The 21,386-nt window shown below is 42.5% G+C and overlaps 1 protein-coding gene across 1 annotated transcript in view; it reads left to right on the top strand.

Annotated features, from left to right (window-relative positions):
- Nucleotides 1-21,386, top strand: part of LOC138512403 (cytochrome P450 2B4-like) — a 176,784-nt gene that overhangs the window by 45,484 nt on the left and 109,914 nt on the right. The window contains exon 3 of the mRNA XM_069627680.1: nucleotides 1,474-1,626. Coding sequence (XP_069483781.1) covers nucleotides 1,474-1,626 — 153 coding nt within the window. The remainder of the gene's footprint in view (nucleotides 1-1,473; nucleotides 1,627-21,386) is intronic.

Here is a 21,386-nt window from a genome sequence, read left to right on the forward strand (position 1 = left end):
GCCATATGCTTTTCCCAGTGGGCACTTCAGGTAGGGTCGCTGTGCCGGGGGCATGTTTGCAATCCATGTTCAGTGAGAAAAGCAGGTAGCGACTCTTGTACGTGGGGTATGGGCAAAGGCCATGCCCTGGGCCCAGAAGACATTGCAGGGAATGTCCTTGTGCTTGGGGCTTCAGCCTTTCCCAGCAGGCGCGGCAGTTTGGCTCCATAAGCTCTTGACATGTCCAAGTCCAGGGCGCAGTGTTCATTAGATATATCAAGGCACAGGAACCTCCGGACATGGCCTGAAGCCAGGCACTGCAGGCAATCCAGGGAGGGTCACTTTATGGTGCAATTGAGGTAATGTAATTGGGCCGAGGAAGCAGGCCATTCCCAGAAAGTACTGCGATTAGGGTCACTGTGACATGGGCAGGCCCGCAGACTCTGCTTAACGGGAACAGCGGGAAAGGTCACTATACCTGGGGCAAGGCATATGATGATTTGTATTTTATTTATTTGTAGCACGCACCACCAGGCCCAAAGGCATCAGGGCGCGAAAACTTGAAGGCAGTTACATAAATCTACAATAGACTTGAGATGAGGTCATGCTATAGCAGTTACAAGTACATACAAACTGTGTGAATTAGGATCGGCGTATTACAGCGTGAAAATGAGCAGAAGCAAGTTATCATGGCGGCAACATAAGTTAAGCAAGGCATAATTTACAATAAGGTAGAAGAATCGAAGGGCTAAACAAGTGACAGAGTAACTTTGGGGCACTTACTGAAGTCAAGGATGCCATCTGTGATGTCATGTGAGACATTAGGGGGCGAGTTATGGTTGCACTGTAAACCATAACTGTCAATTCCCAGTATTTTTATAGTTAGCTTTCATTTTGACCATAACAACCCTTCAACTATAGTTTTCTTCCAGTTAATATATAAATGCATATCTATCCTTTGGTATTGCCTATTAAGTCTACCTTCTAGAAATGTAGGGTTGGTAGGTTTCTGTGGGTGGTCTGTTTCCCATTAATGAAAAAACTTCAATTTAGAAACATCATTGACAACAATGATACTAGCCTGGGAGCTGCTCTCGCTGCAAAGGGTTCACACAAGGATATGCACTTACATCCGTGATATCAGCCAGTAAACTGTCCTGAGTACATAGACAACTTACTGAGACTTGCCTTCACAGGTGGTGACCTCACCCATGGAGGTGCTTTATTTGTACCTATCTTTGATGTACGGATATCCAACTATAGTTTTTATAACAGCAAGGTCTCACTGGAAGCTGCCTTCAGTGCAGGAACAGCACATGTTCAGGTATAAAAAGATATATTTTAATAACGCACCATCCAGCCTTCCGTAGAAATGGTTAAACCATTTTGTCAACAAGCATGAAAAATCAGATTGAATATGTTTGCATCTAAAACAGAATGCACACGTCTACTAAGTTTAACAATTTCTTTTTAAACGGGCGTTTTCCTTTTCAGGCATACTGATGGCCCCATATGGGCCTTCCTGGAAGCAACAGAGAAGGTTTGCTTTGACCACTCTCCGCAACTTCGGCTTGGGCAAGAGAAGCACGGAAGCCCGCATATCTGAGGAGGCAGAATTTCTGATCCGGTCTTTCCAGGAAGCAGCGGGTAGGGCAAAATGCTACCTTTGTTTATAGGTCCCTTTGCTGGTGGAGGGGTCTCTTTACTGGCCATGTAGTCTGGTTGCAGTTTTTGGAGTCGCATTGATAAAGGAAAATAATTTTTTTCGGGTGGCTGCGGGTGGAAGTTGCTCTTTGCTGGTTGATGTTCGACTGGGCTGGTGCGGAAAGCTCTTTCCCAGAGGGGAGGGCTCTTTGCTAGCGGGCGGTGGGTGTGCTTGTTTGTGGTATGGAGGTATTGCTAGTGGGAGATCTTTGCTGGTGGCGTAGCTCTGGTGTCTGCTGAGACTCATGGCCAGCAGAAGGGGTCTATGCGAGCAGCAGATGCTTGCTGGCCTTTCCCTTTCTCTTTTTCCCTCCCCCTTCCCTATCACCTACCATTTGTCTCCCATATAACTTTCCTCCATCATCCTCAGTTGTGATAGTTCTCTCTCTGTATACTGGCTTTAGCAAAGTTTTGAGAATAAAAGAAAATGTATACGGTAGGAAAAACCCTAATGTATCCCATACTGTGTTACAACGAGAAGGGAGCAGAAAGAAACGGAATGCATCCTGAAAAGAATAGAAAAGGGCTACGACCAGGGGCATGAGCTATCTACCAGCCTGTACTCTGGAGAAGAAGCAAACTAAGTTTGCGGGGCTCAGAAGGGCATGCGCATGAATACATTCTGCAAATATATTGAAGGATATGTTTAAAAAAATGTAGGGTTCATGAACTGAACAGTATTACAAATGCCCTCTGTAAAAAAAAACTAAATTGTTTGATAGGGATTAACTCTAACTGCTGTTATTACCGCAAATACTACAGCTACGGATATAATATAGTGATGTCACACTGTGCCACTTTTTATTTTATCTTCCTTGTGTAGTTGGAAAGACATGCCACTTTATGATGGGTTCCACACCTCCTCACGCTTCTTGCTTTTATTTTCTATGGGTTATGGGATACTTATTTGTTTTGCGTGTTCAATCATGCACCACCGGCAGAAAAGAGAAAGAGATGGAGGCAAATAGGAGGGAGTTAGGGGAAGAAGGGAAGCAGGCTACATTCACAGCTAGACTGATGGTCCCCTTCCTAAAATCAGACAACATTTGAGACAAATGTCTCACATGTTGCATTTTCAATAGGTGTCCTGCCCATGTCATGGTAGACATCAACCACATTATATGAAATTGTCCTGAGGAGGGAGGGTGACCGCCTAAATCAAACCAGAGTAAGTGCAATGCACTATCCCTATTCCCTTAGAACCCTACTCCTTGGATAGAGTAGGGACACCTAGGAAGTCCCTGATTGAGATTAGAGATCCAGAGTTTTAGGGAGCCATCAGCATAAGATGCTGTTAGACGTCAGGGGGAGAAACATTCGATAGCACTAACACAGGGTTACTAACGGCTGGTAACAAGATGACAGAGGGAGCAGGACGGCCTTAGGCCCCACACATAACCAAATAAAAACCCTTCAACTGTCTCTAAGGACTCCAGAGTAATTTCTGTGCCACATGCGATACAGGATGGAAATCAGCATGTTGTAGGCAGTACTGCCATCTGACACTATCCTGCCTTCTTCCATCCTGTACATTTTTTCTTTATTTTTCTCCATGAACATTCGATCAGATTTGCACATCTACCCATCAGAATGTTTTCCCTCCCTGTGCCTGCCTACTCTCGATGTCCCTGACTGCTGCCCCCTTCACTCGCTTTGTCCTCCACACCTCCCTGTGTCCTTCTTTTAATGAGGTAAACTGCAGTATCACACTTGCTACCCTTCCCTTCCTTCCTACCCCCCTTTTTGGTGTTCCTCACCGCACCCCAACTTCCCTTATGCACTTACTTCACACAAGTCGCCAGTCCTCCCCATATCCTTCTGCTCCCGAAGGGCTCTTTCTGACACCTTAAAGCCACAGCCCCTTATTGCTACCTCTTCCAACTTCTGCTTCATGGAAAAGGAAAGGGGACTTGTTGGGACTTTATAGCATGCCGTTGGGAAAGTGTCCAACTTCAGTTCTTGAAGAGCTGCACTAACCCAACCATTCACGTAGAATCTGTCTGTCAAAATGCAGCATCCCAGTCACGAGACCTGCTGTTTGTGGATCTCTCTCATCCCACTCGATTGTTTTTTTCTAATACTAAAGCTTGTCCTCTTCTCTTCCCCTCCTGACTCTGCCTCCTCCTCCTCCTCTCTGTCTGGCTGTGATTTTGGTAACAGTTTTTCTTCTACGATTTCTCTTCAGATTTCTAGTTCTTCTTTCTTGTCATCCACATCTTTATCATATCCAGTTGTCTGCACTTCTAGTGCTACTATGTCCTCCTTTGACTTACTTTATGACTCTGATACTGCTTCTTGCCGTATTTGTGCCCACCCTATTGCTGCCCTAGGTGATCCTCTCCCTTCATCCTTGATCCCTACTGTATATCCTCCCCTTGTGGACTATCTTACCTCTCATTTCAATCTTTCACTGCCTCCTTCCATTTTTCCTTCCTCTTTCAAATACGCTTCTGTGCTTCCGATTCTTAAGAAACCCTTGTTTGACCTCTCTCTCTGCTCTAACTATTGTCCCATCCCTCTCCTACCTTTTCTCTCCAAGCTACTTGAGCGCATAGTTTATATTCAAGTTCATAGTTTATATTCAAGTTCCTTCCTTTGTTAACTTACGCTCACTCCTTCCTTTTTTCCAATCTGGATTGCGACCTTCTCACTCTACTGAGACTACACACCTGGCTGTAACAGAATCTCTTCTTTCTGCACGCTTTCAGAAGATGTCTTCACTTCTCGTTCTCCTTGACCTGTTGGCCGCCTTTAATACAGTCAACCACTCTATTCTTCTTTCCTCTCTTTCAAGTGTTGGTTTTTGGGATTCTGTTCTCGACTGGTTTCAGTCCGATTTTACTGACCGCACCTTTTCGGTTTCTTGGTCTGGCCAGTCCTCTTCTATTTTACCTCTTTCTCATAGTGTTCCCCAAGGTTCGATGCTTGATTGACTTCTTTTTTCTCTATACAGCTCTCCCCTAGGGGCTGTCATATCGGCACATGGGTTTTCTTACCATTTGTATTTAGATGACTCTCAAATCTTTCTCTCCTTTTCCTCCTCCTCAGACTCAATACACTAATCTCACTCTGCCTGTCTTCTTTCTATCCAATGTTGGATGTCTTGACATTATTTTACATCTAAACCCGTTCCAAATTGAGGTTCTTTTCTTTTCTTTCTCGCTTCTACTTTTCCTCCCCTTTAAGACCCCACTCCATTTCCTTTTCCCCTGCTTCCCTTCGTCTTGCCACTTTGGCCTGCAATGTACGTGTCCACTTTGACCCTGAACTGTCTTTCTCCTCCCACATATCCTTAATTTTGTGATCCTGTCGTTTTTCAACTCTTTAATATTCCAGACCTTGCACATTTAAAGAAAATCCCAGTAGACATGCAGGGCGAATTCCTTAGTTTATACACTCGACCTAAGAGAAATGCACTTGCCCCAAGGTGACTGGTCACAAAATACTTAACAGTGCTTTTTGTGAAATGGTGCATGTCGCCATAAGCACACTTCATATTTGGGGCAATGCTGTCAAGCATGCACTGTGAAACTTGCATTTGCCATTTACTGCGAACAAAGTATGTTTGCAGTAAATGAAAAATAGGTTTCTAACATCCCCCTACTGGCCAGCAAGGTTGAGTATCATGTAAATGGTACTAGGTCTTCATAAAAACTACTCACCAATGCTAGTGGGCTAGTAGATTTTGCGAGCCCTGAATTCGGAAAGGCCCACCGGTTCCTCAATTCCCATGCTTCTAAACTTCTTATCACCTCTTTAGTCGTCTCTTGTCTTTTCTATTGTTCTTGTTTACTATTGTTTCTCTGTGTCTATAGAATCTCTCCTCTTTGTTCTATGTGCTCCTCTTCTATTCATATTCTTTGTTCTCTATCTCCTAGGGACTGTATGTCCACTGCTCTGAAGCATATTCATTGGTTATCTTTTGATGCCAGACTCCGCTAGAAATTCCTATGTCTTGTCTTTAAGGTTTTGCTCCTTCCAATCTTTCTGTGCTTATTTCTTTCTACTCTCCACCACATGCTCTTTGCTTACAATCTCTCTTCCTCCTTGTTGACGCCTTAGGCCCTGTGCGCCATCTCGCTTCTGCTTTTTTTCCCTTTTGCCTCTTAAGCTCTGGAATGCTCTTCCTGTCTCTACATTCTCTGTCCAGTTTCCCTCTCTTTAAATCTAAACTTAAAGATCACCCCCTTTCTTTGTGATTCTTTTAACTGATCGACCCATTTTGTACTGTTTGTATGCAAAGCGCTTAGGTGATAGGCACTATATAAATCAAATAACTAAATAAAGTTATACTGTTGGAAGTGGTCAAGTGAGTCCATAGGTCATGGGTGTAGTGATTGGTTCCGATGTCTGGATTTCATTTTTGGTTGTAGGTCCAACTCCTGTAGTAGGGTCAGCTCCTGTAGTAGGGTCTGTGAGCAGAGTCCCTGGAGATAGCAAGGTGAAACAAACAGTGTCTTCAAGGTTTGAAGACATCCACAAGATGGCCCATAAAGAATTTGTCTCCAGAGCTCATATTGACACTTCACAGAATGCTCTTTTCAGAACAGAGGACTACACTCAGTCACTGGACATAGAAGGGTATCTCGAAAAAAAGAACCGCTGTGGAAGTCCAGTGCAGGTTGGCCCAAGATAAGCAGATAAGCACAAGGCTTCTAGATGCGTCATCCTACATTTCACAGTCTGGAATGCAGATGCTTTCACCTTAATGTGAGGGGTCAAGGAAAGATGCAAACATGTATTCAATGTTTTCTTTTATTTAATGCGTGGATCATTATGAAAGATTGACATCTGGCGTCTCACCAGCTGTGAAAAGTCTCACCCGTCCATGCTTTTATGTATTGTTACAATTTTCGACAGGATAGTTTCCCAAAAATATATCAACGGAATTACTTCACTAAGTGACACACAGCTATGGTTCACACGCTGTTTGAATTCCTCAAAGGGCCATAGCTCGCAGGCATTATGCTAGAGCTGCCACTGAGTCAGTTTCGCAGTGCAGTGCTCGACTGTGACGATATACGTAGTCACATACAGGATTGCTTTGCATTCACAGGTGATCGAGCATATACAAAGTTTAATTCCAGTGCAGGGGAGGCTGGGGGGGGGTCTAAAACCTGCATCTCTCCAGATGTTTTTGATTACAACTTACATGATCCCTTGCCATTGATTATGCTGGCTAGGACTGATCGAAATTGGTTGCACACTCCTTTTCTAGTGGATGATCACAGCCATTTACATCTGGCGATGGGGGAGGTTGTGTTAGGCATTCAAAACTGTCAAAGTATTTCTTGAGTGTCACAGCAGGCATATCATGCACAAAGAGTCTCACAGGGTGAAGAACATGTGAAAAAGCATGACACATGCTTTGTGTTCATCAGCAGTGACATTAGAGTCATTGTCCAAAAGCCAAATATAGCTGTCAGGAAGTTGGCAGTTTTCGCCACATTAGTCCAGATGTCTGCACCGGTGTGTCTCTTGCAATTAAAGCCTCGGATTCACAAAGTGGCTTTTGGGTGAATGTCATGCTGCTGCTGTAAAGACTTCTCTTGGTCACTAGAGGGGAAGGCAGCTCAATCTGCTGTTAGTCATGTAGTCAGTGCTTTGGGCACTCGCCCACATATCTATTGAAAAGTGAACTTTCCTACCGTCCACCCTTCTTCACCGAAAGAACTGCTGCATCATACAACTCTGATACACTCTGGCATGCTGAGTAATTCTGTGTGGGAATTTGCCAAAAGACCTCAGCACATCCTATAAGGTCCCTAAAATGTTTGCTTTCAACAAAGGCCTATGCCAAAAAGTCTACCAGAACAGTTATTGCCAATTTGGCTTTCAGTAGATGGTCATGGAGGTTTACAATGTCATTTCTGGCTGCACTCAAATAACTCGCTGAGATAGGGCGTTGGTATACCCATTTGTCGTCCTGCTATTACTACAGATGTTCCTGTTACTGTGTGTACTTCAACACACTTCCTGCTTCCGGAGTGACAGGGCAGAGCAGTTCCAGCATGCTGCTGAGTGTTTGCTAATTCCTGGGGGGCTGCTGTTGTCTATAATGGTCCCATTCCTATGCATGATAGCACTTCATATGATCAACAATTGATAAGATATCGAGATTGGTTCCTGGATTTCCACAAACCACTGTTTTGTGGCACAAAGTGCAGGTGGCAAGTTGCAGCTCTCGACCGTCAACAAAAACATCATGCTGAGAAGATACGTGCTGTGGGCCTGCAGAAACAACAGCAGGTGCCTTTACTTGACGACAGTCTACCCAACTAACACTTCGACTAGGTTTTGCAAAAGGAGTGTGTACTGAATGCATGCTTTGTGGAATATTCTTACTATAAATACATGCAGAGGTTTTGCTGACAGGTGCTGAGCCAGAGTTAGCTTTTTTCTATCTGTCCTTCTGGCTCACTGCTGGTGCTGTGGTTGGTTCACAGATTTGTCTCAGCCTTCTCTTCCAACAAGCTTGTATTAAGCCAATGTGGTGGTCATCGTCACCCTCACTAGATTCGTCATCACCATTGCCGTCATCTGATTCATAGGCCAAAAAATGGTAGGGATGGATCGCAGTACAGTAGAGAAACATTCTGCACTTATTTCTTTCTTTTTTTTATTTATTGTGCAGTAGCCACAATTTTGACTCTGCACACTAAACAACAACATACATAGAAAAGGAATACAATTAGGTCAATTTACACAGTCACATTTGCAATTAATCAGTCAAAACATTCAACTTATCATATTTTTACAGAAAGAAAGAAGAGCAAAAAAAGTTAAACATGAGTTACTAAATGAAAAAGAAAAAAAGACAAATCACATAATACACTACATATTACAAAAGTAAAAATGTAAAATGCTTCTGGATTAAGTACCTTTTCTACTCACCCTGGAATTGTCAATTAGCCATCAATTTTAGTTCCTTTAAAGTTCTGACGACCTCTACAGACAGAAAAGGCTAATGCCTGAAGATGGTATACCCCAGAACTCATCGGTGTTTAACCAGCGTTCATCATGGACAAACCTACTAAATCTTCTGACCCTCATATTCCATGTGCCAGTGCACTTGGATAGTAGGTGTTTAATAGTCTGAACTTCATTGTTGTCACACTTATCACAGTTAACAGCGATCTCCCCTTCCTTATCTCTAGTAGCTAATATCTCTAGAGTAGCAAGTAGATTTAAACATAATCTCAGAAAAGATATTCTAGAATATGAATCCGATGACTTTTTTAAATAGGCAGGCACTACCGACAGTCGCTTTTCCGTCAATGTGAAGGAGGCTGATCTCTTAGCCTTCTTCATGTTGTCTATCGTGCCTATCCGGTCACACTGTTTCATCTTTTCTTTGACTTTTAGTGGATTCTGAAGAAGAAGGTCAACACAGCACTCGGATCTGATCAATATCTCAGAAAATATTTGCTTAAATTTAGCCAAAAACGCATTATTTTCAGACTGCATCGCGAGGGCCACTTCCTCAAACAAAGAGCTCTTCGGAGGATCTAGAATTAATCTATAGAGTGCAATCCACTTCCATTCCATCCATCTAAGAGATGAAAGGCCTAGTTTGTATCGAAGGCAAACTATTGGGACACATTCTGCAAAGCTCTTCAAACACACTTCTTCAGCACAAAGATTAACAGTCCCAAAACAATAATGTCTTTCTTTGACTAGTCAGGTAGCTTCTCCTTCCCTACTCTTCTGGAATATAACAAACATACTGCAATTTCCCTTCAGTGTAAGCCTCTTCAGACACAATGTTCTGGTTCACCAAAGGATTTCACACTCTTGATTATCCCCTGAAAAATTTAAAAAGGGTTCAGGGAATGATGCATTCACGCAGTCTCTTGGGTACTGTCTCTGTTTCCTTCTGGTTGTCTCTAGTTAAAGCTGGGATACTGCTTCCTCCAGTCATCCTTGTAGCCCCCGTAGGTTTTGCTGTGTATCCGCCATGAGATGTAGATGTAGTTGGAGTCTCTCTTTAATTTGACAGGAGAGCTGATTTGTTTAATCTTCATCATTTCCCAGAGGCAAGGTTAAGAGGGATCTAGCCACTCACATTCTTGGGGTCCTGATTTTTTCCCTCTTGCAGAATCTTTTTACTCCTCTGATCTTGCTCCTCGTTGATGCCTTGCCATGTGCCCATTCCTCATCACACCACCTTCTAATTTGTGTCTCATGGTCAACTGCTGGCTGGGGTTAAACATGCCCTCTTGTTACTTCCTGATCTTGCTACATACCACCTCACTAGCCTACTATACCTCTCCAACAATCATTTGAATAACTTTCACCATCAACTTCCTGTTGACTTCCACCAACTAGTGATGACCTACACCTTCCAACTCCTGGTGATATCCAGCAAATACCTCCTGATGAATTCCAATCGCCACCTCCCAATGACGTCCACCTATCACTTCCTGATGGCTGTTCCCCTCATCTTGTCTTCAGCCTCCTTCACTCTTACCAGTCTCTCTCCTATCTCCTTCCTTAGCCTTGTTCCTGAATCGCGAACCTGCTCCAAGCTCCTGCCGCACCCTTTTCTCCAAGCACACATACTTCTTATTCCTAGAATATTCCTTTTATATAATACCCACCTCCCCCCCGATTTTGTATGGGTCCAAGGACCTGTGCCTCTGTATTGTCATTAGGGCTAGAGACTGTTTGGTTGTTGTGGCACTGCTTCCCTCCCTCAGGTGTAGCATATGTCCTAGGCAAGAATCTGCACCAAAGCATGGGTAAGGGTCCTTTGGCTTGGCCCGTAAAGTACCTCTTTGGCTGAAATGTGACTGTCCGTTGTGTGAGTTTCCTGGCCCCTTTGGTCCCCACACTTGATGACCCTAGAGTATGGCAAGGGGATTCATCACAGTGGGCTGGCAGCAGTGAAGTTTCAGACACAGGCAAGTCACAGACGACATTAAAAGTAATTAGCCACCTCAACCAGTGTTTCAATGCTAGAGTACTTGTAGCAGTGGTAGATATACCACTTCTGGTTTCTTCCTGGTGCTTTGCTGTTCCATTTTTTATTGTGCATTTGGTTAACATTTTTAAAACCTTTCAAACAGTCAAAAACATCAATTCATCAAATTACACATAAATTTAGAACTAGTGTAAACATTATTTCATTTACATTTACAAAACAAACAAAAGAAACAGCTCTTTGAGTGAAATAAATGACATTTCATAAAAATTCATATTGATTAACATTCAAGAGGTACAATTACTTCTAAAAGTTCAAAGGTTGCAATTAAAAAAACTTTTTTTCATTCAGATTCAAAATGCGGATCCATAAATGGTCAGCCGGTATAGCCCCAAGGTTGTGGATACGTCTACCCAACTTCTCGTAACGGAGCTGGCTAAACCTGGGGCCTTCCACACATAGGTGTTCTAATGTCTCCTGATTGTGGTTACTGTAGCAACATAGTCTCAAGCTGGATGACAGGCCTTCTTGTGAACCTTGTACTGCCTTTGTTAAGTATAGATTAAATCATAATCTCATGGCCTTCATTCGGTAGTACCTAGACGGATGCTTTCTCAAATAGACAGACAAGGTATTAAAGCTTCAGGAAGTCCGCTTCTGAAGTCTACTGCTACTGCTGAGCTACTATCTTGCCATGGATCTGTGTTGGAAGACTGAACACTCTGAAATTTGGACTCTGTTTGTTTAACTCTGCCCGCATTACCCATAATTCTATATCAACACAGAACACTTGCACTTGAGGAAGTCTGCTTCTGAAGTCTGCTGTTAGGCTGTTAAGCGGTTCAGCGTGTTCAGACTTCCGAGGTGTTTACATTAGCAGAAGCTTATTATCTTTACTATCCATCTTGGTTGCTTTTACCTTCTAAAGTATGCGAGATTCGATCTACACCCGAAAATCCGATATGCCTTCACATATGGTGATCACTCGTGCTTCGGTCCTTTTAAGACCAACGCCGCCAAGACCATCGCGGACCATTGCGCTTAAAAGAAAACTCAGTGGTAATCCAGCTACTGCTCTGGAGAAGAAAGTCGTGTCAGGAGAGATTCATGAGTTCTGTCAATTATGCAGTGACACAATTGTTAACCCTTAACCCTAATTGGGAACCTGTTGATTCTCTTATCATAGATGCAACTATAAGTAATTGTGTCCCTCGTATGGATGACTTTCACCCACTTGCTAGCGTTTCAATCTCTGATTGTCAGATGGCTTCTATTACTGAAAAACCAGGTTGCTCTTTGTCTCCTTTGGTTGAGATTAACAGACTACGCTTACAACCCAGTGTGATTGCTTTAGAACATGGCGCTGCTTCTTATTGCCCCAGCATTGACACGGGCGATCGAAGCGCGTCACGCAGGGTGTCAATATGAATGTGACAATATGAATTGTAATTTAATTATTGGCCCTTGTACTATAGCTGACACGGGCTCCGTTTGCATATTGCAAGCATTATTTTTCCGTCCCCGATAGCCAAGGATGTTGAAGGTGTGGATAATAGCCTTTATCAATCACCCAGTTTATTTGAACATCCAGCTCATATTTCTGCTGATTTACTGGCATCCTTTATTCAGCCAACACCACGTAGACCGTCTTTACCAGCTGGTTCTCAGGCTATGGGGTTGGGTCCCTCCATTAAAACTGATAATTCCTTAATAGAAATAACGCTAAATGCCATCAATAGATCAATTAGTTCTATGTTGAAACTGTTTGAAACCCTAGAGGCGAAAAGTGCACATCAATCTAAGCAATTAGACATTTTGGTAGCCAGAGGAAAACATCACTACAGCAAGCCCCCAGATACATTGTCAGTTCCTCGCGGTGCTGATTCCAGTTGTTATATGGTAAATGGTTCGCCCAGAGTCAATCACTGTAAGCTCTTGGCTCAAATGTCAAACAATAGTGTACTTCCCTCCTTTACAATCATTATTCATCCAATCGAAAGAATGGAGGGAGTTCTATCTTTACATCCTATTTCAAATCCTGTTGGTTGTGATGTTGACAACTCCCTATCGGAGACTGACCCCGTGAAGGCTGCTATTTATAATATATTTGACTCACCCACCAAAGTGGACAAATAAAAGCTAAGTGTATGCCGAAAAAGTCTAAAAATCAAGTGGCCCACCCTTCTAATATCACTTCTAATGTCAGACAGTTTGTGAGGCAAATACAACTGCTTAAAGTTCCTTGCCAGAAAGCAGGGCATGCCATCCGTCTAAAAATACAGAAATATCGCAAAGCAGAGAAGAGCCGACGCTACTGAGAGCACCATACTCGATAAGGAGTATGAACCTCTCAATGAGTTGCTCGAGGTGATTAATAAACTGTCTGAAGCACCCAAACCAGTGGAGCCTTTGGTAACTCCTCCTGCACCCAGGGTCGTACATAATCATACCCCCTGTATAACATCTCAGAAGAAAACAGAGGGACATTTCCTCTGCTAAGAACAGCATTAACTCTGAATTGAGCATGGCTCCTTTGCCCTCTTCAAGTATCGGGTCTCTTCCGCCAAAGCACTCACCAACTGACACCATATTATGTTCGAGCTGAGATTCAATGATCTATAGAAGAGTACCTCGAGCATAAAGCTTCAACCCTGGTTGAACACCATATGCTCCATCCACCTGCAATACCTCCTGTTTTATCACATAGAGCTATCCCCACTCACTTACCCTTTGCCTGTGAAGGGGGTCCACTGGCTGCTAGAACCAGTACTACACAGAATTCAACCATGACTCAGCATGTTAATAACCTGATGAATTTCAATAAATCTAAACATGCTTTATCTTTCAACAAGTATCGCCGTATTATATTGAAATGTCGCCCAGCCCCCTTCCCTCCCTCCATCTATCAAGATCGTGTGTGTTAACAATTCTGAGTGATGTTGATGGTTTACAGGATATTACATCTCCTGACATCACCCAGGTCGAATTTTTAGATGAGGAAGATTGGTCTGTAGTCAGAATCTGGGTTTCCTCTAGTGTTATACGAAATGTATTGTGGCAAGCCAGGATGTTATTCTTTGCAATGGGTTTCCTCCTGGCCGTAGATCCCACATCCCAAATTGATTCCAATGGATTAGATATTGACAATGTCAACTGTTCTACTTCTTTAGTAAGGAAGCTGATATCCGCAAATCATGATATGTCACACATAAGAACCATTCTAACATGCAAATAGTCAACACTGAGGCTCACAGATGGACAACAAACCAATGACCACCACTGGAATGCAAATCTAATGTATATACCCTAGAAAGTTGGAATACTCGTGGATTTTCACATTTGATGACAGACAATGTTTCTTCTATTTCGTCTTATAAAATAATGGCCTTACAGGAAACTTGGCTGCTTTGTGGAGTGGCTTTGACTTGGTCCTGAACCCTGCTAGAGCGGGTCCAAACGGCCGTCCTTCATCAGGTCTTTTGGTAGCTGTAAATTGTCAGTGAAGGGTTCCAACTTAGTCTGTGGGCTGCACCAAGCCACTATTTACAATTAGTTAAAATACAATATGATGTGGGCACTATTGCGCTCCTCAATGCTTATCGTAACCCAGTGGCATTGGCTGACGTACGTAAAACTCTTCACTGATTTAAGTTCTACTCAACATGATCTTACAGGCCCCTGAAACTACCAACACACTTACAGCTGGCAATTTTAGTTTACAATGTTTACCGGGTTCTAAAGGTGGAAGTATTCAGACTTGTCTCAAGTGGAAGAGTTTGATGGAAAATCGTAATCTGATTATGCTTGATGGTGCTGTAGAGGGTGACATTGCACCTAAAAATACATGGCAGAGAGGCAAAACCAGATCAACAATTGATTATGTATTCACTGATATGCACACATTTTCTCAAATCTCTATATTTGAAATAATTGATCAAGTGCAAACTGATCATGAGTTGTTGTTAGCCGGAATCCTAACTTCTTTGTTTCATCTGTTAAATGCAACAAATTCGACTCATGTTTAACAGTAACTAATGCGAGAACTAGATTTCGTTGGACCGATCACTCTCTAGGTGCTCTCAAACATCGCATTGTGGATACCTTTTCTTCACCTGGCTGGACTTATGAACCCTATACTTCAGCTTTACAATTATGTAAAATACACTCTGGCACACGTACCCATTAATACTTTGTTCCTAAACATAACTACAATCTTGAAATTCAACGGTATAGAGCTAGGTTTAATAAACAAAAGCGACAGGCCTCACATTTACCTCCTCCTTTAAGGACTGCCATAATTGGATCTTTAAAATGCAAATATAGAAATCGAGTCAGGTTTCAAAGAGCAATTCTCTACAAACATGATGGAGAGACTATGCTACAAGCTATAGTCTCAAAGAATCTATCAAATATATGGTCTCTATTAAACACCGCAAATCATCAGAGACAAATGCTGGCTCAAATTAACTGTGTATTGGAGAGAACTTGGAATGATTATTATACTTCCCTCTATGCCGTACCAAATCAACTCCACCAAGGTAATGCTGTGCCTGCAGTGAACTTCCATCAAATGGAAATCCTTGAGGAAGACATTCTATATTTTGTCCAAAAATCAAGCATTTCCAGGGCCCCTGGGCCAGATGGGCTTAATAATTTCATTTTTAAGCAGAATCCTCAGATGTGGGCTAACATTATATTTCATATCATTGCCCTGATTCTTCAAACTAACTTAGTCCTGCTGTCGTTCTATTATCGTCCCGATTTTCAAGAAGGGCGGTCGGTCTAATCCCACCAACTATAGACCAACCGCCCTCTTGGACGCCCCAGGGAAACTTTTCGCTCGTTTTATTTTGAGGGACTTTAACAGGTGGACCAAGCAGCATTCCAAACGAGATCCCTGTCAAACAGGATTTATCTCAGGTTTAGGAACCTCAATTAACCTTTTAACGATCACTGCTATTAATCATCATCATGCCATTAAGCAGCTCCTTTATCTTGTCTTCATCGATTTACGAGCTGCCTTTGATTCGGTATCTCGTGAAATCTTAGTCTGGAATCTCAAGCAAGAGGGATGTCCATTATACATTGTATCCCTAATAAGTGCATTAGACACGAACACTCTTATGCAAGTGAGACTGACTGTACAGGGTTCCCTATCAGAACCGATTAAAACATACAGAAGACTGAAGCAGGGCTGTGTTCTTGCTTCGGCTTTTATTTCTTTTTGGCGGACATTGTACATGCGTTTGATAAAGTTTTGGGAGATCCTCCCAAACTGTCATTTAAAGTTACCCCAGCATTACTTTATGCTGATGATCTGATTTTACTTTCCAAAACTCCCCGAAGCCTTCAAAATCTTTTGGACGGTCTTTCAACTTATGCCCAGGATAACTTAATGATGATTAACTTAGGGAAAACCAAAGTTATGACAATTCATCTTAATGTGAAAACCAGTATGAAATCTCATGCATGGACAGTACAAGGGCAATCACTTGAGAAAGTCCATCAATATATGTATCTGGGCATTAGTCTTTCCATACTTAAATCTCAAGCACATTGGGCCAAATTAAATGACAAATTGGGTCATATGATATCTCAGACATCCATCATTCAAGCAAGGTTTGGAAAGTTTTCTGTATGCCCTGCGCTGAATTATTTCCGCCAAAAGGTTACCCCTATTCTACTCTATGGATCAGAAACACAAGAACTAATGCCTGAATCTCTTTGGAGCAAATTAGAGCGTGTTTTCTGGAAACACTGTCTAGGTTTACCGAATTGTATTCCAATTCCCTGGATTAGACACGAATTGGGTTTAATTTCGCTGTACGCGCATCACCTTTGGCAAATTGTTAGCTTATTTCGGAAGTGTATTGTAACAACTGACATGACCATGGTCATAGGCGTTCTGTCTAATTACATTTTTTCAAGCAATGATCCATACATCCGTAAATGGCATTGAGTGGCACTTAATGCCCTAGCTGATGCTGATGTCTCTCTCAAGACACTTCTTGAAAATCCTGTTAGAGCTAAACAAAAATGTTCACGCGTGATTGGATCAGAAATATAGAACGTTGCTTACAGTTTCAGGATTTTAAAGGCCATTTTCAATCCTATTAAAAATACAATGAAACTGAGCTGTACTTAATCAAGTCACCATCAACAACTGAATGATCGGAATTCTTATGCCTCAGGTTTAACCTGTGGCCAACAAGGGAGATACTGGTCAAGCGTAAAATAATTTTCCCACAAGATAATTTCTGTAGATATGGTCAAAGGAAAACACAACCTGAATGTGAAGTTCTTAGAGATAAGCAAATTCAATACCTGAAGCCTACCCTTTCAAACTACGGAGAAATAACCTCTGAAATGCTGTGGCGGCTAATTTTCGATAGCACGAATATATCTTTAAGAATCAACTCAATTAGCCTTCTGAATGAGTCAAAACTACATGATAAGGCTTTGACTGATGATGACGATTAAGTTTAATTTATCTTTTTTACTAATGATAAGTTGAATAAAAAATTCTTGTGCAGTACCATCAATTTTAAAGGGATCAATGTCTAGTGATGAGTTGGTTAACTAATTGAGTAATTCACATCTGCTGTTTTTATTTTAGGATTTTATATGTAATTAATTTGATTAATTTTGATCCTTTATTGAATTGATTTTGATCTTTTATTGAATTTATTGATTTTTGACACAATGCTGTAAAAGTATGTTTTTTTAATTTTGTAACATTGGGAAAAGACAAATTCCTTTTTTAAAGTTGATTAATTTCAGCTAAATAAAAAAAAAGAAATTAAAGCTTTTCATGTTGTGTTGAAAATGGTAGTTGAAGCATTAGTAGTTCATCAGAATAGACCTGTTCTTCAGCCTTTAACTAGTAGAAAGTTTACTTTTCACCTTGGTAGGGTTGCTGACTAGTTCCACAGCAGAGGAATCGATCCTTGTTAGTATCAGCTCACAATTGTCCCTCAACGCTACTAGTGTCTTATAGATTGCTCGATTGAGTTCATGACCCAATGTATAAAGATGCATGTGGGGAAGCTAGAATTAACGTATACATTTGTAGCATTTTACATTCAACCAGACAGCCAGCAGGTATGAAACCCAGTTCATGCCGCCATTGGAAGAGAATTTGGCAAATGCAGTGCCTTTATCCACAGGAGGGCCTCTAGCAATGAACAATCTATGTTGATTCCCAAGTTCTCCGTGCCATAAATCAGGCCTGGCAAGATCTTTTGCCTGTACAACTTCAGCATGGGCTGCATCGAGTAGCACCCAAATTCCATCCAAAAACAAAATAAATGTTCCTTTACGAACCACCTTTAACAGTTAAAAAATAGAAGAAAAAAACTCATAGATCTCCTTTATATTTTGTATCCTCTACAGGCAGGTCCTCTTAATATACAAAGCTAGATCAAGCTGCAAAACAAAACATCACTAACAGCGCCTCATTCAATACCAGCTGTTAAAGCCCTGATGAAAGTGGTCTTCTCCCCACTGAAACCGGTCGGCTCATCTTTACACTGTATCTGTGCTGTAAAACTGGATAAAAAAAACGCCAGACTACAGTCTGATCTCTCCACAGAATATAGGTCAGATCAAGGAATTCTGCTGTGCACTGAAGTCCAAGGGACAAAATAAAATGGCACTTCATGCATGAGGGTAGAAAAGGAATCTATACGAGGACTCTGCTCCATCATTTATTATCTATACCCACCTACAGACACCATGGTTGCATGGTAAAAACACTACGATACCAACCAGGGAACCGTGGGCTTTTAAAGAAAATCTTCCCTCTATAGAAACTGAATAAAGCTACGAAGTGTTTCATTTAGAGGACAGTCTTTTATGACAAAAAGGCAATAATACTTGACCAAATATTGGTTTCTCAACAAATCATTGAAGAATAAAAACAACTGAATCATAATGTGGAACTATCATATTTAAGGTAAGATTTGGGTGCTAGACTACCCTTTAGGTCCAGTACGTGGATACCCCCAGTTCTACATTGCTGCCTGAGCAGCGCCATATTGCTTGGAAATTATACACTAGCATCAAATAGTCACTTAGGTGGGTGGCCCGTATTTCTAGAGATCCACCCCTATCGAACAATTCCGAAGACAGAAAGACATATGGGGTAATTACAAGGTTGGAGGTAACCTTGACTGCTCCGGCACCTTTACCGGCGCTGTTAACCCCTTACCGCCAACCTTGTAATGACCCCCATAGTCCATGGTTGATCGCTAGAGATTATTGTGCCATGATAAACTGGGCGGAATGCCAGGCTGTAATACTCTGTTCAAGAGAGACAGATCCTATATCTGGAGTTCTTTGGAGATCCGACTCCCATTTTGCTGTTTTTTGGCTGACAACCCCAACTGATCTTGTTTTTGGTATCAAAACTGCTCGAGACATTCTGCGTTGAAATTACCAACAACTATAACGTGGCCCCCTTCCTCCGGGGATTCACTGAGCATTGACTAACAAAAATCAGACAGTAAATCATCCAAAGTTACACGGTCAGGATTAAAGTAAACATTAAATAGGAGACACTTAGTTACGATTTTAGTTACGTCCAGTCTCTTCCAAGACAGAAGGGTAATTAACTTGTCTCATCTTGATGAATTGATTAAATTAACTTCAAGGTCCTTGGTTAGGTTTAATAGCTGTTAAAAGCCCGCTGTTAGGGCGGCCTCTTTCACCCTGTTTGGCCGTAGTTGCAAACACCTCATAGCCATCCATAATAGGGACATCGCACATTAGGGTTTCCTGTAAACAAAAAATATGAAAAGCACTTAGACATCTTTGTTACTAGAATTTTTTTTTTAATCAAACTATTTTATTGATTTTCCACATACATTACAAACAGTACATTTACTGATAAACTCTCTGTGTCCTCCCTCTCCTCTTGCACCTGGCCATCAGTAGACCAGACTTGAACTCTGAATCACTGGCAGTGTTGAGCAATGTTCTATTGGTGTTTTGCTGTTTCGCAGTTTACTCACAGGTGCGTATACCGGGCTAGGCAATAGCCCAGTCAGTGAAAGTCTTCCCATTTTTGCCATATTTTACTTGCTTTTTCAGGGCAACCTCTTGCGGTGTACACCCGGTGTTCCATTGCGGCGCATATGTCCAGATCCGTAACACGCTGGTCGAAACTGGGAGTGACTTCCGAGCCCCATAGCTGTGCAATGTTCCTTCAAAGTACTGACTTGGCAGTTGACAAATAATTTTTCATATCTTGACAAATCACTCTTGTGCTCCACACCCAGCAATAGCTGCTTTGGTTATCTTGATATTGTTTTGCCCATGACCCTAGATAGTTTGTAGCAACATGCCTGCCAATATTGTTGTATGTAGTCGCATGCCCATAAAATGTGAAAGAAGGTGACTTCCTCGTGTTTACAGCGTGAGTCTGAGACTTTACCCCACCGGAAGAGGGCCACTCTCTGGTAATCGGTGTAGGATCTTAAGCTGGACAAGCCGGAGTCTGGATGAAATTGCGGCCTCCTTGGGGTACATCAGTGCAGCAATCCAGTCTTTTGGTTGTAGTGCTCCTATATCTCGTTCCTATTTGGCCTTAAGGGTAACTTATTCCTGTGTGGCAAAGGAGGTGATCACATTATACATGTTTGGGGTGACTTTGTGTTGGATCTGCTCCGGGATTATGTTGCGTTCCATCGGGATGTACGCGGGCATATTATTCATGTCTGGGAGATGGGTTCGTAGTGTGTGTTTTATTTGAGTGTAGCGGTATTGTCTTGTTGGTGGGAGAGAGAATTCGGACTGTAGAGTTTCGAATGTGACCATCTTGCCCTCCTGTATGATGTCTTTGATTCTCATTACCCCGTGTGTTACCCAGGCAGGCCATCTAGGGAGCCTGTTAATTTCTGGGAGACATCTGTTGTTCCACAGTGGTTGCTCAGGTGTCAGTTTCATGTCCCACTCCATGTACTCATGTGTCTCTACCCAGATTTGTGACAGGTGCGCTAGCATGGTCGGGGGAGCTGCCCTGTTCAGGTTGCGGTTTAGGAGTTTGACGGGGGGCAGTCCCTTGCTGGTGTTTATTGCTCTGATGTGTGGCAGTGTTGCGTCCCCATGTAGCATGTCGTTCACGGCTGCCATCTGGCTGGCCCAGTAGTATGTTTGTAGTCTGGGCAGTCCAATTCCACCCTCCCAGATGGACCTTTGGAGTGTGGCAAGTGCTATACGCGGGAGACCTCTGCACTATAACAGTTTACGGAGGGCGCAGTCGATTTTTCTGGAACTCGAGCATTGGGATATATAGCGGGGCATTCTGTAGAATGTACAGGAAGCAGGGCAGGGCAATCATTTTGAAAAGGGCCGCTCTGCCCAGTAGAGTTAGCGGTAGCGAGGCCCAGTGACGCGTGTCCTCTACGAATCTCGTTGTAATGGTATGTAAATTTGCGGGTATGTAGTCTGTGAGACTATTTGTGATCTGTATGCCTAGGTACTTGAATCGCGTTGTTTCAACTCGGTATGGGCAGTTTACAGGGGTTATGTCGTTTGCCCTCCCTATTGGGAATAATATAGATTTGGCCCATTTGACGCGTAGTGCACTGAAGGCCCCATACCTCTCTAACAAGTATGTGATTGCGGGACATGAGTTGACCGGGTCCTTCAGGTAGATTAATAGGTCATCTGCATACAGTGAGACAAAGCCCTCCCAGAGACTTCCTCAGCAGCGTTGCGAGGGGGTCTATCGCTATTGCGAAAATCATGGCTGATGAGGGACAGCCTTGCCTTGTGCCCC

The sequence above is a fragment of the Ambystoma mexicanum genome, chromosome 1p (genome assembly GCF_040938575.1).
Source record: "Ambystoma mexicanum isolate Mex_15411 chromosome 1p, UKY_AmexF1_1, whole genome shotgun sequence".
NCBI lineage: Eukaryota > Metazoa > Chordata > Amphibia > Caudata > Ambystomatidae > Ambystoma > Ambystoma mexicanum.